At 40.1% G+C, this 20653-nt stretch overlaps 1 protein-coding gene across 1 annotated transcript in view; it reads right to left on the bottom strand.

The window, feature by feature from the left end:
• Nucleotides 1–1059: 1059 nt before the first annotated feature.
• The window catches only part of SLC13A5 (solute carrier family 13 member 5), a 65766-nt gene continuing 46172 nt past the window's right edge, over nt 1060–20653 (bottom strand). Inside the window, exons 6-13 of the mRNA XM_075854255.1 lie at nt 14403–14574; nt 12047–12169; nt 8380–8595; nt 5880–6001; nt 5367–5482; nt 2700–2861; nt 2073–2210; nt 1060–1479 (exon numbers count right to left, since the gene is read on the bottom strand). Coding sequence (XP_075710370.1) covers nt 1351–1479; nt 2073–2210; nt 2700–2861; nt 5367–5482; nt 5880–6001; nt 8380–8595; nt 12047–12169; nt 14403–14574 — 1178 coding nt within the window. The 3' untranslated portion in view covers nt 1060–1350. The remainder of the gene's footprint in view (nt 1480–2072; nt 2211–2699; nt 2862–5366; nt 5483–5879; nt 6002–8379; nt 8596–12046; nt 12170–14402; nt 14575–20653) is intronic.

The following is a 20653-nucleotide window of genomic DNA, read 5'->3' on the forward strand; positions in this document are numbered from 1 at the left end:
GTCATTTTACCATCTGGATTTGTGGATTCACCAATACCGGTAAATTGTTGTGGATCCGTGAGTCCTGATGACACACGGATGCACAATGAAGGTTCTTTGCGGTCCGATAGACCGCAACGGACTCGTGGTTTTGTGGACTGCAAAACCAATGCGGTCGTGTGTATGAGGTGTATGTCTGTCTTAAATACTGAAAAATAATACAATGAGAGTGGTAATTTACCAATCAATTACATCTACAGTATATATACATAATTGGAAACTTCTGGCCCATTAAACTGAGCAGTAAACAACAGATGAAGGAGAACTAATTTCCGCTAAATAATCCCAGTTGTCTATGCTTTACTCTTCACAGAATGGGCATTGCCACCATGTAGAAAAAGTATAGAGGACCTGTGATTTTTCGCGCAAGATGAGCAACAAATATTATTATGCCTTACAATTGCCAACTGAAACCTGTACCTCCCAATAATTAGTCAGAACTCTGCCCCATCCTTTGGGCGGATTTACACGAGCGTGTGCGTTTTGCGCGAGCAAAAAACGCTGCGTTTTGCGTGCGCAAAAGGTACTTAACAGCTCCGTGTGTCATCACCAGCCGCCATCATTATGACACTCTGTTTGTAAACAGAAAAGCACGTGGTGCGTTTCTGTTTTCAATCATACTTCTTACTACTGTTGCGCGAATCACGCGCGTCCCACGGAAGTGCTTCCGTGTGGTGCGCGTGATTTTCACGCACCCGTTGACTTCAATGGGTGCGTGATGCGCGAACAGCGCAGAAATATAGGACATGTTGTGCGTTTCACGCAGCGGACACACGCTGCGTGAAAATCACGGACTGTCTGCACGGCCCCATAGGCTAACATAGGTGTTGCACGCGTTGCACGGACGTATTACACGTTCGTGTAAATCCGCCATTACTAGTGGAACAAAAGATTGCCTACCAGTTAAGCCGATAGATTGTTGCCTTTACTATAACCCATTGACAGGTCAATATGATATTACTATTACATTTTACTACTAATTACCAAGCAGGGGAAACAAAAATAATTCATAATAACAACTTGTGCAAAAGAAGTATTTATAAAAAGCAGATATTTGTGGTGTTAAATGTCTGACACTGGAATCAGTCCATGTAATCTCCTGGGCAAGTTCTTTGTTTAAATATTATATCAACATAATATTTCTTGTTCTTTGATGAATTATCTCTCTCTTGGCTTTGTAAGGGGTATACAAATTAATATATCTTGAAAATTCATTACTCACTATGAGGTTTTTTAATTTAAAAGATTTCATGGTAGTCTTCTTTAGGAGTATTGTAGCCATGTTTTGTGGTCATTGACTGGGAGTTTTCATTAATTTCCATCTGTACTGTTGGCCCAGTTTGGGAAGGTATCCAAATGAAACATGGGTCGACCCCAACTGTTGATGGCTATGGTGGTGCATAAGACACCAATAATATTCATAACAATGCCAGTTTTTACCTAAAAAAAAAAATACGTTATGAGATATGTGGATGACAGATCTTACTTTTAGTGAACCTGATGTATAAAGTGACTTGTGGGTATTCCCATAATAGAATGTCATGGCATATCGCTACAATATGCCTTAACATAATCGTAAGGGTCCAAAGGAGAATGAAAGAACCAGGGTTTTTTTAGTGCCCTTTTAAGATATTTGTTATAACATTTTATTAGGTGTTGCGTAAATAAGTCTAAGGGGTTTACCTCTAAATGAGTGTATGGGGTGGAGCTTGTAGAGGGCTTTAACCAATCACTGTCAGTTTATAGCGGAAGCAGAATTTTTTTATTAGGAAACCCAGATAAAGTCATGCGGATAAAAATTTAAGTAAAATGAAGAAAATGGCTCTTAGAATGAGATATTTGTATCATTCTAAAATAATTTGTGCAAAAACACACAAAAACAACAAAAAAAGTATAACATTTTCATTATGGATGCGCTTTAAATTTAAATGCTAGAGCTTAAGCCACATACAGTCTATCTATAGGCAGCTGTCTCCCCTACCCAACCATCCTCACAGGTGCCCTTATTCCCAGAAAACTGTAAGAGTAGTTACCATATCCGATACATGAAGATGTCCGTATGAGAAGACAATGGCATTTGGTGGTGTGGCCACAGGTAACATGAAAGCAAATGAAGTGCTGAGAGTACAAGGGATCATAATGTACAGTGGGTTTACCATGATTGATTTTGCCTGGAGTGAGAAAATTATGCAAAAAGTAATTATTAGAACAATCTTAAAGGGGTTGTCCTATCTAAAAACAACCCTAGTTATAATAGGACCACCTGGTTTGTCACTGGATCCAGCTACTGGAATCACCCATGATCAACTGTTTTTGTCAGGGAAGCTCCTTGCAGCCACTGAAGGGGAATGTAGTGTTACATTAATGTAGTGTTCAAATTAATGTAGAGTCCACCAGAACGGCTCTCCGCTATGGCTCAGTAAAATGAATGACGATATATGGTAATCTATAAAACCCACAAAACTGTTTGAGACACCATAACCATTTTGTAAAGCGTCAATGACTATTGGCAATGGAGATTTCCTGATAATTTGGAATTTTATTTACTGATTCATTTATTCACTATGATTTTATTTACTAATTGTTTTATAAAATATAACATTGATGTTTAACTTAACTAAACCTGACTTATTTTAAATTGAAATGAAGGATAGTCCTACCATGGATGCAAGGATTGGAAGAAAGAGAGTTGCTGTGGCAACGTTGCTGGCACATTCGGTAAAGACGGCAATCATCAAAGACAAGATGATGGCAATGGCCCATGCTGGAATGTTATGCAAAAATGTCATCTGTTCGCCAAGCCAAGATGACAGTCCGGAAGCCTGTATAGAAAGTAAAATGAAAAGATTAGAGGCGCCGCATACTACACTGTAGCATTTCTAACCTGTTCCCCTACGCTAAGAAAGTACCATAGTTCAGGAGATAGTGTTTAGATAACTGTGGACTGAGATTCCTAAAACGTTACAGTGTCCACTCTGTCCAAATAAAACACGTTATATGGACAGGCCAGCCCAGTAATCTGCTGATTGCCAGTGGTCTGGCTTCTGAAACCCCTGAAACCATATGGTCATCATTGTCTACCGTAAATGTTGATATAGTACATGTTTATTGTAGGGCTGGCGTTATGACAATGATTGGTGGGGGAAATTTTATGTGTAATTTCTATTTCATTTAATTTAGCTATTTTAGTTTTATTTTTTCTTATTATGGTTAGAAAAGACCATATTTTATTTGTTTTATACTATACTTTTGCACTGTTACTGGGGCTGCACAGCATCCCAGCGATCATGTGACCAGTCACATGAGGCAAGCTTAGTCTAAGGCGAGATCATGGAGGACAGAAAAATCCCATGGAGCGCCGTTGCCTCTGTTGGTCTGCAGGAAGAGTGTATGTGGCTTGAGCTCTAAAATTTCAATTAAAAGATCATCCATCAGGACAATGTTATATTTGTATGTTTTTGCACAAATTTTAAAAAAATGATATAATAAATATACAGTATAATTTTATGAAATTCAAGAACATGTGTATGTGGTATTTGCGCATAAGTTTATTATAATGAAATAAATACATAGTGATTTTCCTTTTCAAAGGTATCGCATAGGCCGATTTACAGGTATGTTAGAGAAGGAGCATAATGTTGGAATGCCATTAATGTTCTTTGTCTACCTATTTTAATGATGTGTTAAAAGGCCATAAAAAATGGGGTTGCCGAAGATAGTGCTTGGCAGCCCCATAGAAAAGGATGGAGCGGTGGTCCAGCATGTGCATTACCGCTCCTTTGCTATAGGGCTCCCAGTGGTCGGACCCTCAGATATTTATCACCTATCCTATGGATAGGTGATAAATAATGATTATGGGAAAACCACTTTAAGTTTATCTAAAAGGTTAAAAATTCTCCACTTAGGGGCCTCCGTCGCAGATCCAGCCAAGTTTACCGGAGATTACCGAAGACAATGTCTACGGTTAAACGACGGACACCCCGACAGAAAGGCAACGGAACCTATTAAAGTCAATGGGTACTGTCGGCCGCCAGTGGTGTCCGTCGTGCAATGGAACTGTTGCTTCCGTTATTCCCTTGTTCTGCTCCTCTGACTGAGTAGAAAAACGGAATAGACTGACGCAGGTACGAACACAGCCTTACACTGACAAAAAGAAGCTGACTGATTGACAATCACACACTGACAATCTGATGGACTGACGCCAACTGACTGACACTAACTAATGCTGATTGACTGACGCTGACGCTAAAGGACTGACGCTGATTGACTGATGCACTGGCGATGACTGACACTGACTAACAGACGGTCTTATGCTGACTGACAGACAGTCTCATGCTGACTGACGCCGCCACTGACTGATACTAACTAAATTGACACTGACTGAGACTAACTGATTGACACTGACTGACACTAACTGATTGAGGCTTTGCTCACATCTGTGTTGGAGGCACCGTTAGGGGCCTTCGTCGCAGATCTGGCATGGATTTTCGGAGACAATAGTGCAGCATGCTGCGCTACTGTGTCTGGTAAAATCATGGACACCTCAATGGAAAGCCGACAAAACCCATTGAAGTCAATGGGTTCCGTTGGCCGCCAGCGGTGTCCGTTGTGCAGCAGGACTGTTGCATCCATTATTCTCTTGTCCTGCTCCTCTGATGAAGCAGAACAAAGGAATGGCACCACGCAGGTGTGAACATAGCCTGACACTGACTGACATTAGCTGATTCACTCAGACTGACTAAATTACTATCTATTTTTAGTGTTTTATGATTTAAAAAAAAAAAAAGCTCCCTTATACAATGGGAGAGGAAGGGGAGTGATCACAGTGGGGGAATTGTGATCAAGGGGTTAATTGGGGGTCTTCAGCACTTGGAGTAGCACGACAACGATACAGTCTCTGCTCTTCACTTCTCATACACCAACCGAGTAGATAGATCATACATAGCCTGTCAACAGCTTTTCCTTCACTTCTGAGCTCAGAGCGATCGCCGACAAGGGACCACTCTGATTGGTCCCTTGTAGTCTACCTGGAGACAAGGGCAGTCCATGACAGCAGTTAACCACCGCTATGTTACAGTGCTGCGTGGCGGTTAACATTTAAAGTGCGGACGTAACAGCACGTCCAGGTGCGCAAAGTTACTGCTCACATGGATGTGCATTTATGTAAAGGTACAGGAAGGGATTAATCCTTTGCTTACTAGTGATAACATTTACACCGATCTAGTTACATCCTCCATATGCTCACTTAGGTTATATGGAAAGGGGTTGTCCAAAGAGAACAACTATTTATGCAGTATTTTGCACTGTTAGAGCATGTTGGTACTTACATCACTCCCTTTGGCCAAGGCAAACCCCCCACCTAGAAGAAGTACAATGCTCCAGGGCATCTTCTTATGAACCACTTTCCATGTCAGTAATGGTACAGACATAAATGATTGCTGCTCTATAAAAAAAATAATAATAAGAAGAATATTGTTGCTAAGTTTCCACCACAAACATGGCATATTGATCATTTCTGTTCTGTATCCCCTATATAGTATAATGAAGAGTGTTAAAACATGCACAGCCAGCTCTCTTCTGCAAACGGGACATGAGACCCGAGGTTGGACCCCTCTTGCTCAAACATTTATGGCCTATCTTATCTGGCTTGATTTACCAAGATTTAGGTAGGAATAACAATAATAATATTAGTATACTTTACAAATCACAAGTAAAAGCCTATGCAAAGATAAATCTGATGTAACTGTGACTGTCCATGAAAACAGCCAACACCTTTGTTATAATATATTATGTTCACTTTGAATAGTGTTGGACAGGATTGATTTGGATAGTAGTTTTACCTTCTTCTGGATCTTCAAGATTAAAGCTGTTTTGCTTGCGACATGAAAATCTAGGACGTTTTGCTGGTAGAACAAAAAGAAGTACGGCTACAAAGATTGCGACCGTGGCATCTGTTACATACCTGCAGTTAATAAGAGGGGATACATAGGCATTTATACATTGTTTTGCTACAATAAGAATTATTAAAGATTTACTTGGCACCTAGTTATTTCTCCTCTTACAGAAAACACTACTCATAGGATAATGATAGCAAAAATAACCATTCTGAAGAACATTATATGTCTACACATGCTCTTGGTAATTCCTGCTTATACCATGGAAGGATGTTTACTGCTAAGAAATAGCACTATGTCATAGTTATTTTCAAGCAAACTGAGCATACATGTACGAGGGTGAGTCAAAAATGATCTGCATTCTGGCTGTAGAATTTATTTTAATCAACTTTTATAAAAATATAAATACATAATTTTTTGCCAATCTCCCTACTTATCAATACACTTTGTCCATCTGTCAACAAGCTTTCGTATTGCCACATTAAAAAATGTTTTAGGCTCAGCTGAGAGCCACGAATGCCCCACTGTCTTCTCCTCTTCATCAGACGTGAATCTTCGTCCTCATAAGACTTCTTTCAGGGGACCAAACAGGTGATAGTCTATCCAATAGGATCAGCTCACGTGCACGCACAATGTTGTCATCTGTCGAGGACGTGGTCGAGCGTCCGGCTCCTTCTTCATGGCTGACACTTGTGCGACCTTCCTTGAACTTCTCTATCCATTCATAGGCACTTCTTTATGACAAAACACTATCTCCATACTGTGCACAAAGCCTTTGATAAATATCAGCACCAAATACACCCTCAGACCACAAAGAACTAATCACTGCACGCTGCTCTTCTTTCGTGCAAATCACAAATGGGGCAGCCAATGTTTCTCACACCGCAGTCACAAATAAACAGATGTAACACATTCAAACCTACACAGCAGTGACTGGGGAAACAGCGACCGCGTACGGAAAACGCTTATAAGACAGTGCGGCCAACAGAAGTTTTAGGGTTTGTTCACACAGAGTTTTTTGCAGGCAGAAAAATCTGCCTCAAAATTCCTTCAGAAACAGACCTACGGGAGTAAAGAGCATGTCCCTTTTTTTCCCGCGAGAAATCAATCAATGGGAGGCGATTTCGGACGGTTTTTGGCATTGTTTGTTCCGCATCAAAAACATCCCCAAAAAACCTCAGTGTGAACTAGCCCTTAATATAAACGGAGTGCGGATCATTTATGATTCACCCACATATATAACAAATTAAAATGCTGTTCTGCCCTTTATTATCCTAAACGTTTACTGACATCCAGCCATGGTCTCTAATTATTGTTATCATTCCTGTAATCTTTTATTTACACAAAACTTTTCTATGGAGTGTAATACATTCCATTTCGGAATAATTTTAACAAGAATCATGTGACATAAAATGAAGATACTTGTCTAATGATTACAAACAAATGACAGCTAATCAAAAAAAGGTACAAAGTGCATCCAGTGGTATTTTGAGGAATTCTCAGTGCCTTGTGCTACACCTTGTAGGAAACCTGTCATCAGGTATACCCCCCTAAAGTGGTCACGTTTGACACGGTAGAGCAGCATACCTTACAAAAGTACGTTTTAAAATGTACAGCGCTGTATGTAAATGAGGCCTGAAGTGTCTGCTGGGAGTATACTCAGCTCAGAAGTGTCTGCTGGGAGTATACTCAGCTCAGAAGTGTCTGCTGGGCGTATACTCAGCTCAGAAGTGTCTATCTTTTCATCTCTAACCCAACTCATCTTTTCCTGATTGACAGGGATGATGCTTCCTGCAGTGAACTGGCACATGCGCATTGGGAACTCCCTGTTGTGGGCAGAGGCTTCATTTCTCCTCTACGCATGTGCCGGCCCGAATTTGGAAAAGATTGTGGATGACACAGGAGGCCTCGTTTACATACGGTGTACGACAAACTTCTTTTTGTAAGATATGCTGCACTACTGAGGACAAACAGGCATACAATTATGACAGGTTCCCTTTATTTCTTTAAGTTAGATAAGAAAAATATCTGTTTTGTCCAAATGAAAGCAAAGGATAACCCTATGAGCTATTGTGGCCAATTGCCACACCAGGTTGGTATTTGGTAGCCCAAGCAAGATCTGTCTCATCTCCTGTTTTTAGTGATAGAGAGCAGACTGGAAAGAATGCATAGGATAAGGACTCTTTGCTAGTAGCCACAGGACCCGTGTGTGTCTGCTACTTCTGACCTCCTATAGACCTATAGAAACTCTCCTAACTACAGGATGAGACACTCTGTGGTACGTACGTGTCACTGCGACGTTACATCCGAATTAGACATTGGCTAATCGTTGAAGTGATGACCTCAGATATCATAACGGCAGTAAATGACAGAATATATTTTTTACAAACATGGCATGCCATAAAAAATGTAAAACAATATATATAAGAAATCCAGAATCCCTTACTCAATATTGCCTTTATTGAAGAGCACAGTAGCCCAACCTTTCACAAAGCCAGGATCTCTTGTAAACCAAAGGATGACCAGAAGAGTAAAGAGTAGTAGCACATTAGACTCTGCAAAGGAAATAGGACCCAACTTGCGGTATTCTTCCCGGATAACGTTATAAGCTGCTCGCTCCTTCTCTGAACTCGTAGTTCCACAGCCCCATGTCTTCTTAAAGCTTAATATGAGGAAAAGGTGAGGTAATTACTCTTAAGTCAAGAGATAAAGGTTGTTTCAGGAAGAACACTATAATTCCCTCCTTCTAGTTTCACAGGTCTGAATTTCTGACTGAATGACTAGTCCAGCAGATTTCCCTATGGAAAGAAAAGATATAGAAAAGGAAACTGAATAATAGAAAGCAGAGTGGTTAATGGAACAGTAGGCAGCAATGGTAATAATAGAATAAGAGAGTAAAGAGTGTTAGAGATGATGACGCAGCAAAAGATCGGGCATTATAAATCCAACTTGGCTAGTCAAGGTGGTCCTTAATGGTTATAGAAGGGTAACACAAACTAGGATTAGAACTATTATTAAAAAAAGTACACTCCTCAACATTGAAATTCAAACACCAAGAAGGAAAACTTTTGGAATTGTAGAAATCACAGGATTAATAGACATGTTAATGATATGCAAATGATAAAAAAATGGAAACAAAATATTCCAAACATCTTTATTTATTCAGTATCGAGTATGAGCGCCACACGCAGAAATACACGCACTAACACGCCTTGGCATACTATCAATGAGGTTATTCATGTTTGCCTGAGGAATGTTATGCCACACTGAATGCACTTGGGCACGCAAATCATCAAGATTGGCTACTGGCAGCTCCCTTTGCAGTTCCCGACCAATGACATCCCAGAAGTGCTTGGTGGGAGACAAGTCCGGAGGTGCTGCAGACCATAATAGAATGTTTATGCCACGCAGGCTGCTCACACTGCTAGCACAAGCAACATGCTGGCGTTGTCCTGTTGAAAAACGGCTTCTGGGGCACTTTGGAGCAATGGCTGTACCACTGGTTCCAAGACCAATTCAATGTAACACCGAGCTGTTAGCGTACCCGAACTAAAATGCATCCGCACACCTTATGCTGTGATTCTCATTCGCTGTTGTTCTCCCAACCTCCGGGACAAACAAGCAGTGCTGACATCTCGGCCTAGGTGCGTAGCGATCTGCCGGAGTGATAAACCAAGGTCTCTCAGTTCAAGGACTCTGTTCCTCTAAGTTTGCAACAAGTGACGATAACTGGCACATCAACGAACAGGAGGCATCGCACAATCATCCCACAACACTTACAATCTGATTTTTGAGGTTTCACGTGGTTAAAAATTTTTGCTTTCAATCTGTCTTTTTGGCCCTCCCACATGCCACAGATTGGAGCTAGGTGACACCTGCTACTTCCTCAATTTGCATAACCTTATGGCTTGCCTTTCTTGGTGTTGCAATTTCAATGTTGAGGAGTGCAATCACATTATATATACATTATATATATATATATATATATATATATATATATATATATATATATATATATATATATATATATATATATAGCACTGTGCTAAAATTTTAGGCAGTTGTGGAAAAATGCTGCAAAGTAAGAATGCTTTCAAAAATAGAAGTGTTAATAGTTGTTTTTTTTAGCAATTAACAAAATAGAAAGTGAAAGAACAGAAGAGTAATCTAAATTAAATTAATATTTGGTGTGACCACCCTTTGCCTTCAAAACAGCATTAATTGTTCTAGGTACACTTGCACAAAGTCATGGATTTTGTATGATTATAGTCAGGTGCATGATTAACCAATTATACCAAACAGTTGATAATTATCATCATTTTTATGTGTAGGTTGAAACACAGCCATTAACTGTAACAGAAACAGCCGTGGTGAGGCTTAAAACTGGGTGAGGAACAGCCAAATTTTGCTACAAAGGTGAGGTTGTGGAAGACAGTATATGTCACAGGTCCACGACGACAAGACTGAGCAGAGCAAAAAGACACAAGGAAGTTATACTGCATCAGCAAGGTCTCTCCCAGGCAAAAAAAATCAAAACAGAGCTCAAGATGTGCTGTTCAATTTCTTTTAAAGACGCACAAAGAAACGGGAAACGTTGAGGACCCTAGACGCAGTGGTCTGCCAAGGAAACATAGTGCAGGCAGATCAAAGACACATCATGCTTACTTCCCTCTGAAGATGGGAAGATGCCCAGCAGTGCCATCAGCTTAGAGCTGGCAGAAACCAGTGGGACCCAGTTACACCCATCTACTGTTCGAAGAAGTCTGGCCACAAGTGGTCTTCATGAAAGAATTGTGGCCAAAAAGCCATACCTTTGGGTGGGAATAAGGCCAAGCGACTCAACTATGCATGAAAACATAGGAACTGGGCGGCAGACAAATGGCAGCAAGTGCACTGGACTGATGAGTCAGAATTTGAAATATTTGGCTGTAACAGGAGGAAGTTTTTTTGCCGAAGGGCTGGAGAGCGTCTGCAGGCAACAGTGAACCATGGTGGATGTTCCTTGCAAGTTTGGGGCTGTATTTCAGCAAATGGATTTGGTTAGGACTAATGGTGTCCTAAATGCAGAGAAATACAGGCAGATACTGATCCATCATGCAATACCATCAGAGAGCCGTCTGATTGGCTCCAAATTTATTCTGCAGCAGGACAATGACCCCAAACATACAGACAATGTCATTAAGAACTATCTTCAGCGTAAAAAAGAACAAGAAGCCCGGTAAGTGATGATATGGCCACCACAAAGCCCTGATCTCCACATCATAGAGTCTGTCTGGGATTAGATGAAGAGACAGAAGGATTTGAGAAAGCCTACATCCACAGAAGATCTGTGGTTCTCCAAGATGTTTGGAACAACTTCCCGGCACAGTTCCTTCAAAAACTGTGTGCAGAGTGTACCTAGAAGAATTGATGCTGTTTTGGAGGCAAAGGGTGGTCAGGCCAAATATTGATTTGATTTAGATTTCTCTTCTGTTCATATACTTTGTATTTAGTTACTTGATAAAAAAAAAAACTATTAACACTTCTATTTTTGAAAGCATGCTCACTTTTGCAGCATTTTTCCACAACTGCCTAAAACATTTGCACAGTACTATTTATACAGTATATATACTAGTATATATATACTTAACTATCTTTGTTATACAAATAACACTTGCATTTGTCACAAGACATACTTCCTTTTCCTAAATATATGACTTCAGTGAGTCATATTCCACACAATGTAATGTCTGTATGGTTGGGCATGTGGTTGTGATGAATATGGTTTTTGACTTGTCAAAGGAAGTTAAACTTGTTTATGGTGTGATAGTACACTATATTGCCAAAATCAAGAGAAGCATATACATAGGAAACAAGTGAATTGCAGGACTGAATCAAATTGTAATTATTAGCCAATTTTACACTGCAGTAATTTGGGCGTATTTTAGTGTCCATGTTAAAGTTCCTAAACCTGGACCTCCCGCAGATCCTATGGGGATCTTAGTCCGGTTCAGTAGAACCATGGGAGTTACAGGTATTTTGGCTATAATATATTGCAACTATCTAATTGTCTTTAAGTTTGTGAATATTTTTGTCTTTTTTCATTTTCACTATTTGATGTAAATGACACTTACTTTAATCCCATGAATGAGAACTGGAGCCAGATCCAAGCTGCACACAGCATGACTATCATGTTAGGAAAGGCAAATCCAAACCAAGAAGCAAAATTCAGAATATCTCCATTGTTTGGAAAAATCCTGCACCAAGTGGAAATAAAAAAAATATAAAAGAGAAAGTCTTTACTGCCGTACTCCATTGTGCCCTCTGGTAATACATCATCGATATGCTGGTTTCTGTACCATCATGACTCTTTGACTGTAGCACATGATACCAGATGGCCCCCAACTTTCCTAATAGCTGCAAACATAGGTCTTGACAAAATATGGATAGAACAATATATAAATTCCATTACTGCTGCAACTGACTATAAAAAACATTAGCATTTGTGAGTTACTTTGTGAAGGAAGCTACTCTGTGTGTAATAGTTTTGTTTCACATCGTGGTGAAAATACTAGCTTAATTTTATGTTTTGGGTAGAATTTTCTTTAAGTATTGACTATATTACACTACACTCAAAATACAATATTTTAAAATTATTTTTTCATGTCCGTTCAACTAAACTGAACAACCAAGGCCGTCACAGGTTTCTATACAAATGGAGTATAATATTATTCTTTGCCCTCATCCAATCTTATGACCTTCTGATACTGCACTTTCATCCCATAAAAAGACTATTTGCTTTGTTGCCCTTATAATAAAGTTCTTAAAAGTGCACAATGAATATGTTTTGTTAAAAAAGGAAAGGGCGGCATTAAAATGCGTCATGAAAATACTAGGACATTATCTTTGTAGAAAGTTTTCCCACTAACTAATGCTAAGTCTTACTTTGCTTTAGATAATACAATACAACTATTCCAATCTGTTCTCTTAATTCGAGTGCGTGAGAGGTTTATATAAACATTCTTGTAGAACAATTACACTGAAAGATACCTTCACCATATAGAGAAATACCAGCACTAGTTTAATAGATAAAAAGACAAGCAGTTGGTCAATATATATTGTACAGCCATAACATTAAATCCACCTGCCTAATATTGTGTAGGTTTCTCTCGTGCCACTAAAACAGCTCTGTCCCATTGAGGCATGGACGCCACAAGACCTCTGTAGGTGTCTTGTAGTTTCTAGCACCAAGACATTATCAGCAGATCCATTAAGTCCTGTAAGTTGCGAGATGGGGCCTATATGGCTCTTACTTGTTTTTTTCCAGCACATCCCACAGATGTTATTTCGGATTGAGAACTGGATAATTAGCAGGCCAAGTCAACACCTTGAACTTTCTGAATTCAGGCCACATTTTTCCATTGCTCCATAGTTAAGTTCTGATGCTAACGTGCTCATTGTAGGCACTGTTGGCAGTTCACAGGGGTCAGCATAGGCACCGGTCTGCAGCTACACAAGCTGCGATGCAATGTGTGTTCTAACACCTTTCTATCATAGCCATCATTAACTTTTTCAGCTATTTCTGCTACATTAGCTTTTTGGTAGGATCGGACTAGACGGACTGCCTTCATTCCCCATGCACATCAATGAGCCTTGGGCACCCATGGTCACCGGTTCACCGGTTGTCCTTCCTTGGACCACTTTTGGTAGGTACTAACCACTGCATAACTGGAACATATAATAAGACCTGCTGTTTTTGAGATGTTTTGACCCAGTCGCCTAACCATCATTATTTGGCTCTTGTCAAAGTTGCTCAGATTCCTAGGCTTGCCAATTTTTTCTGCTTCCAACACATCAACTTCAAGAACTGACTGTTCAATTGCTGTCTAATATATCCCACCTCTTGACAGGTGCCCTTGTAACCAAATAATCAATGTTATTCACTTCACCTGTCAGTGGTTTTGTTGTTATGGATGATCGGTGTATATATAAAATATATACTCACTTATCTAATGGAATTCGATGAATGTGTAAACCAGTGTCCCTTTACACAGCCAGCAACGAATGAAGCAGACCTTGACGTGGATACGGAACTCCTTTTACATAATGCACCATATGATTTATTAAGGTCTACTTTTTTTACAAGCAAGTCCTGATCTCTTGCATATGGGGTTGTCAGAAGTATGAGGGTTCAAATCAAGAAGCATAACTTACCACCAAATCCAGCGCTCAACAATACCTCCAGACCTTCTGGTGTTGGAACAGAGTTAACTCTCAGCTGATTAGACAACAAGACAAGGATGTACAACCCTCGAATATTGATATTGCCCCTGTTCTCTACTGGTAGTTTCCAGTTACCAAATATTTATCTCCCTTTGCTGTTTTTTGAAGATTCTAATTTCACTCGCTTTATACCGTCATAGATACACATTTAATATGCTCTTCTCCAGCAAGCTGATCTTGCTAATCCATAGTATTGTTTATACTTACGAGCTAAACTGTCCTTTCAGCACAAGGTTTGGCCCTGTTCCTGTTAATGTGGCTGTCCCACCAATGCTTGCGGCATAGCATACACACAGCATCATTCCTTTGTTAATTCTTTTTTTCTCCTTTTTTTCTTTAGCCTCTACAGAGATATCTTGTGCATGTCCATTGGCCACAACTGCAAAAAGAAAAGCACATTTCAGAAGTACGTAATAGGTTATAAAATATTTCACAATGTATAAGAAATACATAGTTTACTTTGGGGTAGAATATCTTGTGTTTAAAGCAAAGTCACCACCACCAGTATTCGGGGACCCTGTTAGGCCTCATGTACAAAATAGTATTAAGCCTCCTTCACACACACACTGTTATTTAAGCTTTTTTAAAAGGCATGTAAGAAATGCCATACATTTTTAATGTCTTTTACATGTATTTTTAGTGGCGTTTTTTTTTTGGTCTAGTGTTAATTTATTGTACATGCGTTTTTCCCGCTTTTTTTTATGTTCTGTACAGAAGCTAATGGAATAAACGCCAGAAAATAATTCATATATAAAGCATACTGTGTTTTGAGAAAAACTGCCTCTGACCCAAAAAATACTATGTATGTATGTAGGCTTTCTCATATTTTAACCCCTTGGAGACACGGCCAATTTGAGTTTTTTCATTTTAGTTTTTTCCTCCCCGCATCCCGAAGCCATAATGTTAAGGATCTGCCAGGCTCAGCTTCTGTGTCTACGCCCATAGGTAATCAGTCTGCACCTGCTTCTATGTCTGTGAGACTGACTCCATCTTCCACCACTCAGGATGGCAGGCTTAGGAGTGGGAGAGCCTATCACAGCCTGGCCAGACGGAGCTAGCTCCCGCCCTCTGTCTATTTATACCTGCCTTTCCTGTTCCTCCTTGCTTGTGATTCTTCTCATTTGGTTTCCTGGCCCTGCTGCAGCTTCTTGAACTATTTGACCCTGCTTCATATTGACCCTGGCTTACTGACTACTCTTCTGCTCTGCGTTTGGTACCTCGTACACTCCTGGTTTGACTCGGCTTGTTCACTACTCTCCTGCTCTGCGTTTGGTACCTCGTACACTCCTGGTTTGACTCGGCTCGTTCACCACTCTTGTTGCTCACGGTGTTGCCGTGGGCAACTGCCCCTTTTCCCTTGCTTCTGTGTCCCCTTGTCTGTTTGTCTTTCGTGCACTTAATGAGCGTAGGGACCGTCGCCCAGTAGTACCCCGTCGCCTAGGGCGGGTCGTTGCAAGTAGGCAGGGACCGAGTGGCGGGTAGATTAGGGCTCACTTGTCTGTTTCCCTACCCCCATCATTACATATAACTGTTTTTTTGTTGACATAGCCGTATGAGGGCTTGTTTTTTTGCGGGACAAGTTGTAGTTTGTCAAGGCACCATTTATTGTACCGCATAATGTACTGGGAAGCTGAATTTTTTTTATTTGTGGGGCGAAATGCAAAAAAAACAGCAATTACTCAATTTTTTGGGGGGTTTTGTTTTTACGGCGTCCATCAGGCGGTAAAAACGACATGTGCACCTTATTCTACGGGTTGATACGATTATTGCGATACCAAATTTATATGTTTTGTTTTATGTTTTACCACTTTTAAAAAAATACAGGTATTTGCTAAAAAAAAAAAAATGTTTTGTGTCGCCATGTACTGAAAGCCATAACTTTTTTGAATTTTCGGTCAATTTAGCAATGTGAGGGCTTAATTTTGGCGAAGGGAGCTGTAGTTTTCACCGATACCATTTTGGGGTATATGCAACTTTTTTTATCACTTTTTATTGAATTTTTTTTGAGAGCTGAGGTTACCAAAAAACAGCAGTTTGCGAGCTTTATAATATATTTTGTTTTACGGCGTTTACCGAGCGGGTTAAACAACACTATATTATGATAGTTCGGACTTTTACAGACGCGGCGATACCAGTTATGTTAATAATTATTTTTTTTACTTTAGGGGAAAAATGTTTTTTTTTACTTTTAATACTTGTTTGTTTGTTTTTTGAAACATAAAAAACCCTTTATTAACAGTTTTACTTTTTATTAGTCCCCCTAGGAGACCTGAACGAGCGATCGTTGGATCGCTTGCATTATATACTGTAATACTAATGTATTGCAGTATATCGGGATACTGACAGTCTGCTTTGAAGCCCTGCCAGAGGTAGAGCTTCAAATGAGTGCAAAGATGGCCTTTATTAGGCCCCCAGGCTGCCGTAACACCCATTGTAACCGGCCGATCGTGACCTAGGGGGATGCAATGGTGTGTTTTAGGGGGTGTCCCCCAGATTCTAATAATTTAAATGCTGCGATCACAATTGACCGCGTCATTTAAGGTGTTAAGTGGGCGGAATCAAAGTGAACTGTGCCATGCGCATCACAGGAAAGACAGCGGGAGCTCAGGGAGTTAAATGCATGGCTAAAGTCTTGGTGTAGAGGAGAAGGATTTGGGTTCCTAGAGCACTGGGCTGACTTTTCATTGGGGTACAAACTGTATTCTGCAGATGATTTGCACCTAAATGGAAGGGGGTCCGCTGTGCTGGGGGAGAGAATTCTAGCTAGGGTGGCGGAGTATTTAAACTAGGGCTGAGGAGGGAGGTCAATGTAGAAAAAAAAGGGGTAGCCAGGTTAGAGAGGGGTCAGACTATATTGGTGGGGGGAGAAACAGAATGTGGGGAGAGGACTAGACAACAAGATAAGGAGATCCTTTCGTTACAAAAGATCAGTGTAAATAAAAAGGCCCGATTAATGTCAAATCACATTTCTGATAATAAAAGTGAAAAACTGACAGGCAAGTTAAAGTGTATGTTCACAAATGCCAGAAGTCTAGCAAGCAAAATGGGGGAGCTGGAGGCCTTGATACTGGAAGAAAATATAGATATAGTTGGTGTTGCTGAAACATGGCTGGACTCTTCACATGACTGGGCTGTAAATCTACAGGGTTTTACACTTTTTCGGAAAGACAGGACAAATAGGAAAGGTGGTGGTGTATGTCTGTATGTGAGAAATGATATGAAGGCGAGTGTGAAAGAGACAATAGTGGGTGAATACTGTGAGGAGGTTGAAACCTTGTGGGTGGAACTAGAAAGGGAGGTAAACACTGAAAAAATTACTTTTGGTGTAATCTATAGACCCCCCAATATAACTGAGGAGATGGAAGTTCAGCTATATAAACAGATGGAGCGGGCTGCACAGGCGGGTACTGTAGTGATAATGGGAGATTTTAATTTCCGGGATATTAATTGGTGTCATGGTTCGGCTTCAACTGCAAAGGGGAGACATTTCCTCAACCTGTTGCAGGAAAATTTTATGGGCCAGTTTGTGGTAGACCCGACTAGAGGTGAAGCTCTGTTGGATCTGGTCATTTCTAATAATGCAGATCTTGTTGGGAATGTCAATGTTCGTGAAAACCTCGGTAACAGTGATCATAATATAGTTACATTTTACCTATACTGTAAAAAACAAACGCAGGCTGGGAGGGCAAAAACATTTAATTTTAAGAAAGCCAATTTCCCCAGGATGAGGGCTGCAATTCAGGATATAGACTGGGAAGAACTAATGTCAAATAATGGAACAAATGATAAATGGGAGATTTTCAAATCTACTTTGAGTTATTATAGTGCAAAATTTATTCCTACAGGTAACAAGTATAAACGACTCAAATTAAACCCCACATGGCTTACACATTCTGTGAAAGGGGCAATACATGACAAAAAAAGGGCATTTAAAAAATACAAATCTGAGGGTACAGCTGTAGCCTTTGTAAAATATAAGGAGCTTAATAAAATCTGTAAAAATGTAATAAAATTAGCAAAAATACAAAATGAAAGGCAGGTGGCCAAGGATAGTAAAACAAATCCCAAAAAATTCTTCAAGCATATAAATGCAAAAAAGCCCAGGTCTGAACATGTAGGACCCCTAGATAATGGTAATGGGGAGTTGATCACAGGGGATCAAGAGAAGGCAGAGTTACTAAATGGGTTCTTTAGCTCTGTATATACAACTGAAGAAGGAGCAGCTGATGTAGCCGGTGCCAGTGCTGTTAATATATCAGTTGATATACTGAATTGGATGAATATAGAGATGGTCCAAGCTAAATTAAATAAATAAATGTGCACAAGGCCCCGGGACCAGATGGGTTACACCCTAGAGTTCTTAAAGAGCTTAGTTCAGTTATTTCTGTCCCCCTTTTCATAATATTCAGAGAATCTCTAGTGACTGGTATAGTGCCAAGGGACTGGCGCAGGGCAAATGTGGTGCCTATTTTCAAAAAGGGCTCTATGTCTTCCCCGGGTAATTATAGACCAGTAAGCTTAACATCCATCGTGGGGAAAATGTTTGAGGGGCTATTGAGGGACTATATACAGGATTATGTGACAATAAATAGCATTATAAGTGACAGCCAGCACGGTTTTACTAAGGACAGAAGTTGTCAAATTAACCTAATCTGTTTTTATGAAGAGGTGAGCAGAAGTCTAGACAGAGGGGCCGCTGTGGATTTAGTGTTTTTGGACTTTGCAAAGGCATTTGACACTGTCCCCCATAGACGCCTAATGGGTAAATTAAGGACTATAGGTTTAGAAAATATAGTTTGTAATTGGATTGAGAATTGGCTCAAGGACCGTATCCAGAGAGTTGTGGTCAATGATTCCTACTCTGAATGGTCACCGGTTATAAGTGGTGTACCCCAGGGTTCAGTGCTGGGACCCCTATTATTCAACTTATTTATTAATGATATAGAGGATGGGATTAATAGCACTATTTCTATTTTTGCAGATGACACCAAGCTATGCAATATAGTTCAGACTATGGAAGATGTTCATGAATTACAGGCAGATTTAAACAAACTAAGTGTTTGGGCGTCCACTTGGCAGATGAAGTTTAATGTAGATAAATGTAAAGTTATGCATCTGGGTGCCAACAACCTGCATGCATCATATGTCCTAGGGGGAGCTACACTGGGGGAGTCACTTGTTGAGAAGGATCTGGGTGTACTTGTAAATCATAAACTCAATAACAGCATGCAGTGTCAATCAGCTGCTTCAAAGGCCAGCAGGATATTGTCGTGTATTAAAAGAGGCATGGACTCGCGGGACAGGGATGTAATATTACCACTTTACAAAGCATTAGTGAGGCCTCATCTAGAATATGCAGTCCAGTTCTGGGCTCCAGTTCATAGAAAGGATGCCCTGGAGTTGGAAAAAATACAAAGAAGAGCAACGAAGCTAATTAGGGGCATGGAGAATTTAAGTTATGAGGAAAGATTGAAAGAATTAAACCTATTTAGCCTTGAAAAAAGACGACTAAGGGGGGACATGATTAACTTATATAAATATATTAATGGCACATACAAAAAATATGGTGAAATCCTGTTCCTTGTAAAACCCCCTCAAAAAACAAGGGGGCACTCCCTCCGTCTGCAGAAAAAAAGGTTCAAGCTGCAGAGGCGACAAGGCTTCTTTACAGTGAGAACTGTGAATCTATGGAATAGTCTACCGCAGGAGCTGGTCACAGCAGGGACAGTAGATGGCTTTAAAAAAGGGTTAGATAATTTCCTAGAACAAAAAAATATTAGCTCCTATGTGTAGAAATTTTTCCTTCCCTTTTCCCTTCCCTTGGTTGAACTTGATGGACATGTGTCTTTTTTCAGCCGTACTAACTATGTAACTATGTAACTATGTAACTTTCATTCCACCCGCTGGAGTGAGGTGTAGGCTGTATAACACAGCTGTCATCCGCAGAGTATGGAGCACGCTCAGCCCGTGAGAGTGCTCCATACTTCAACTTGGTGAAAGCAACGTAATAGTACATGGTATGTCGCCAAGAGGTTAATATGGACTTTAAAGTAACCTCTGACCGCGTTGTTATTTGGGCATAATAATTAACAAGCATAAAATGCTGCAAAAAAAATGCCCCTGAAAATGACTAATGATTCATGCAAAATACTTGAGAAAAAATATTGTGGCATGATCTATCATGTGCCGTAGTACGGATCTAGTCTCTTTTTGTTTCAAGGAGGCACCATATGTTGGCACACAGTGTCTACAGCTGTAATACAGAACCATATGTAACTGTACCGGCTCAGATTAGCCTGTATTTTAATGCACCTTTTTTTTTCAGCCCAACAGAATGGATTACGAAAAGAGAGCAAAGCTTTAATTTTTCCTTTTTTCCCCATTAATAGTCACTCCTACTTTTTGATTAAAAAAAAAGAAGTTTGAAAAAATTCCAGTGAAATGCAAAATGTTGAACA

The sequence above is a fragment of the Rhinoderma darwinii genome, chromosome 2, assembly GCF_050947455.1.
Source record: "Rhinoderma darwinii isolate aRhiDar2 chromosome 2, aRhiDar2.hap1, whole genome shotgun sequence".
NCBI classification, from domain to species: Eukaryota; Metazoa; Chordata; class Amphibia; order Anura; family Rhinodermatidae; genus Rhinoderma; species Rhinoderma darwinii.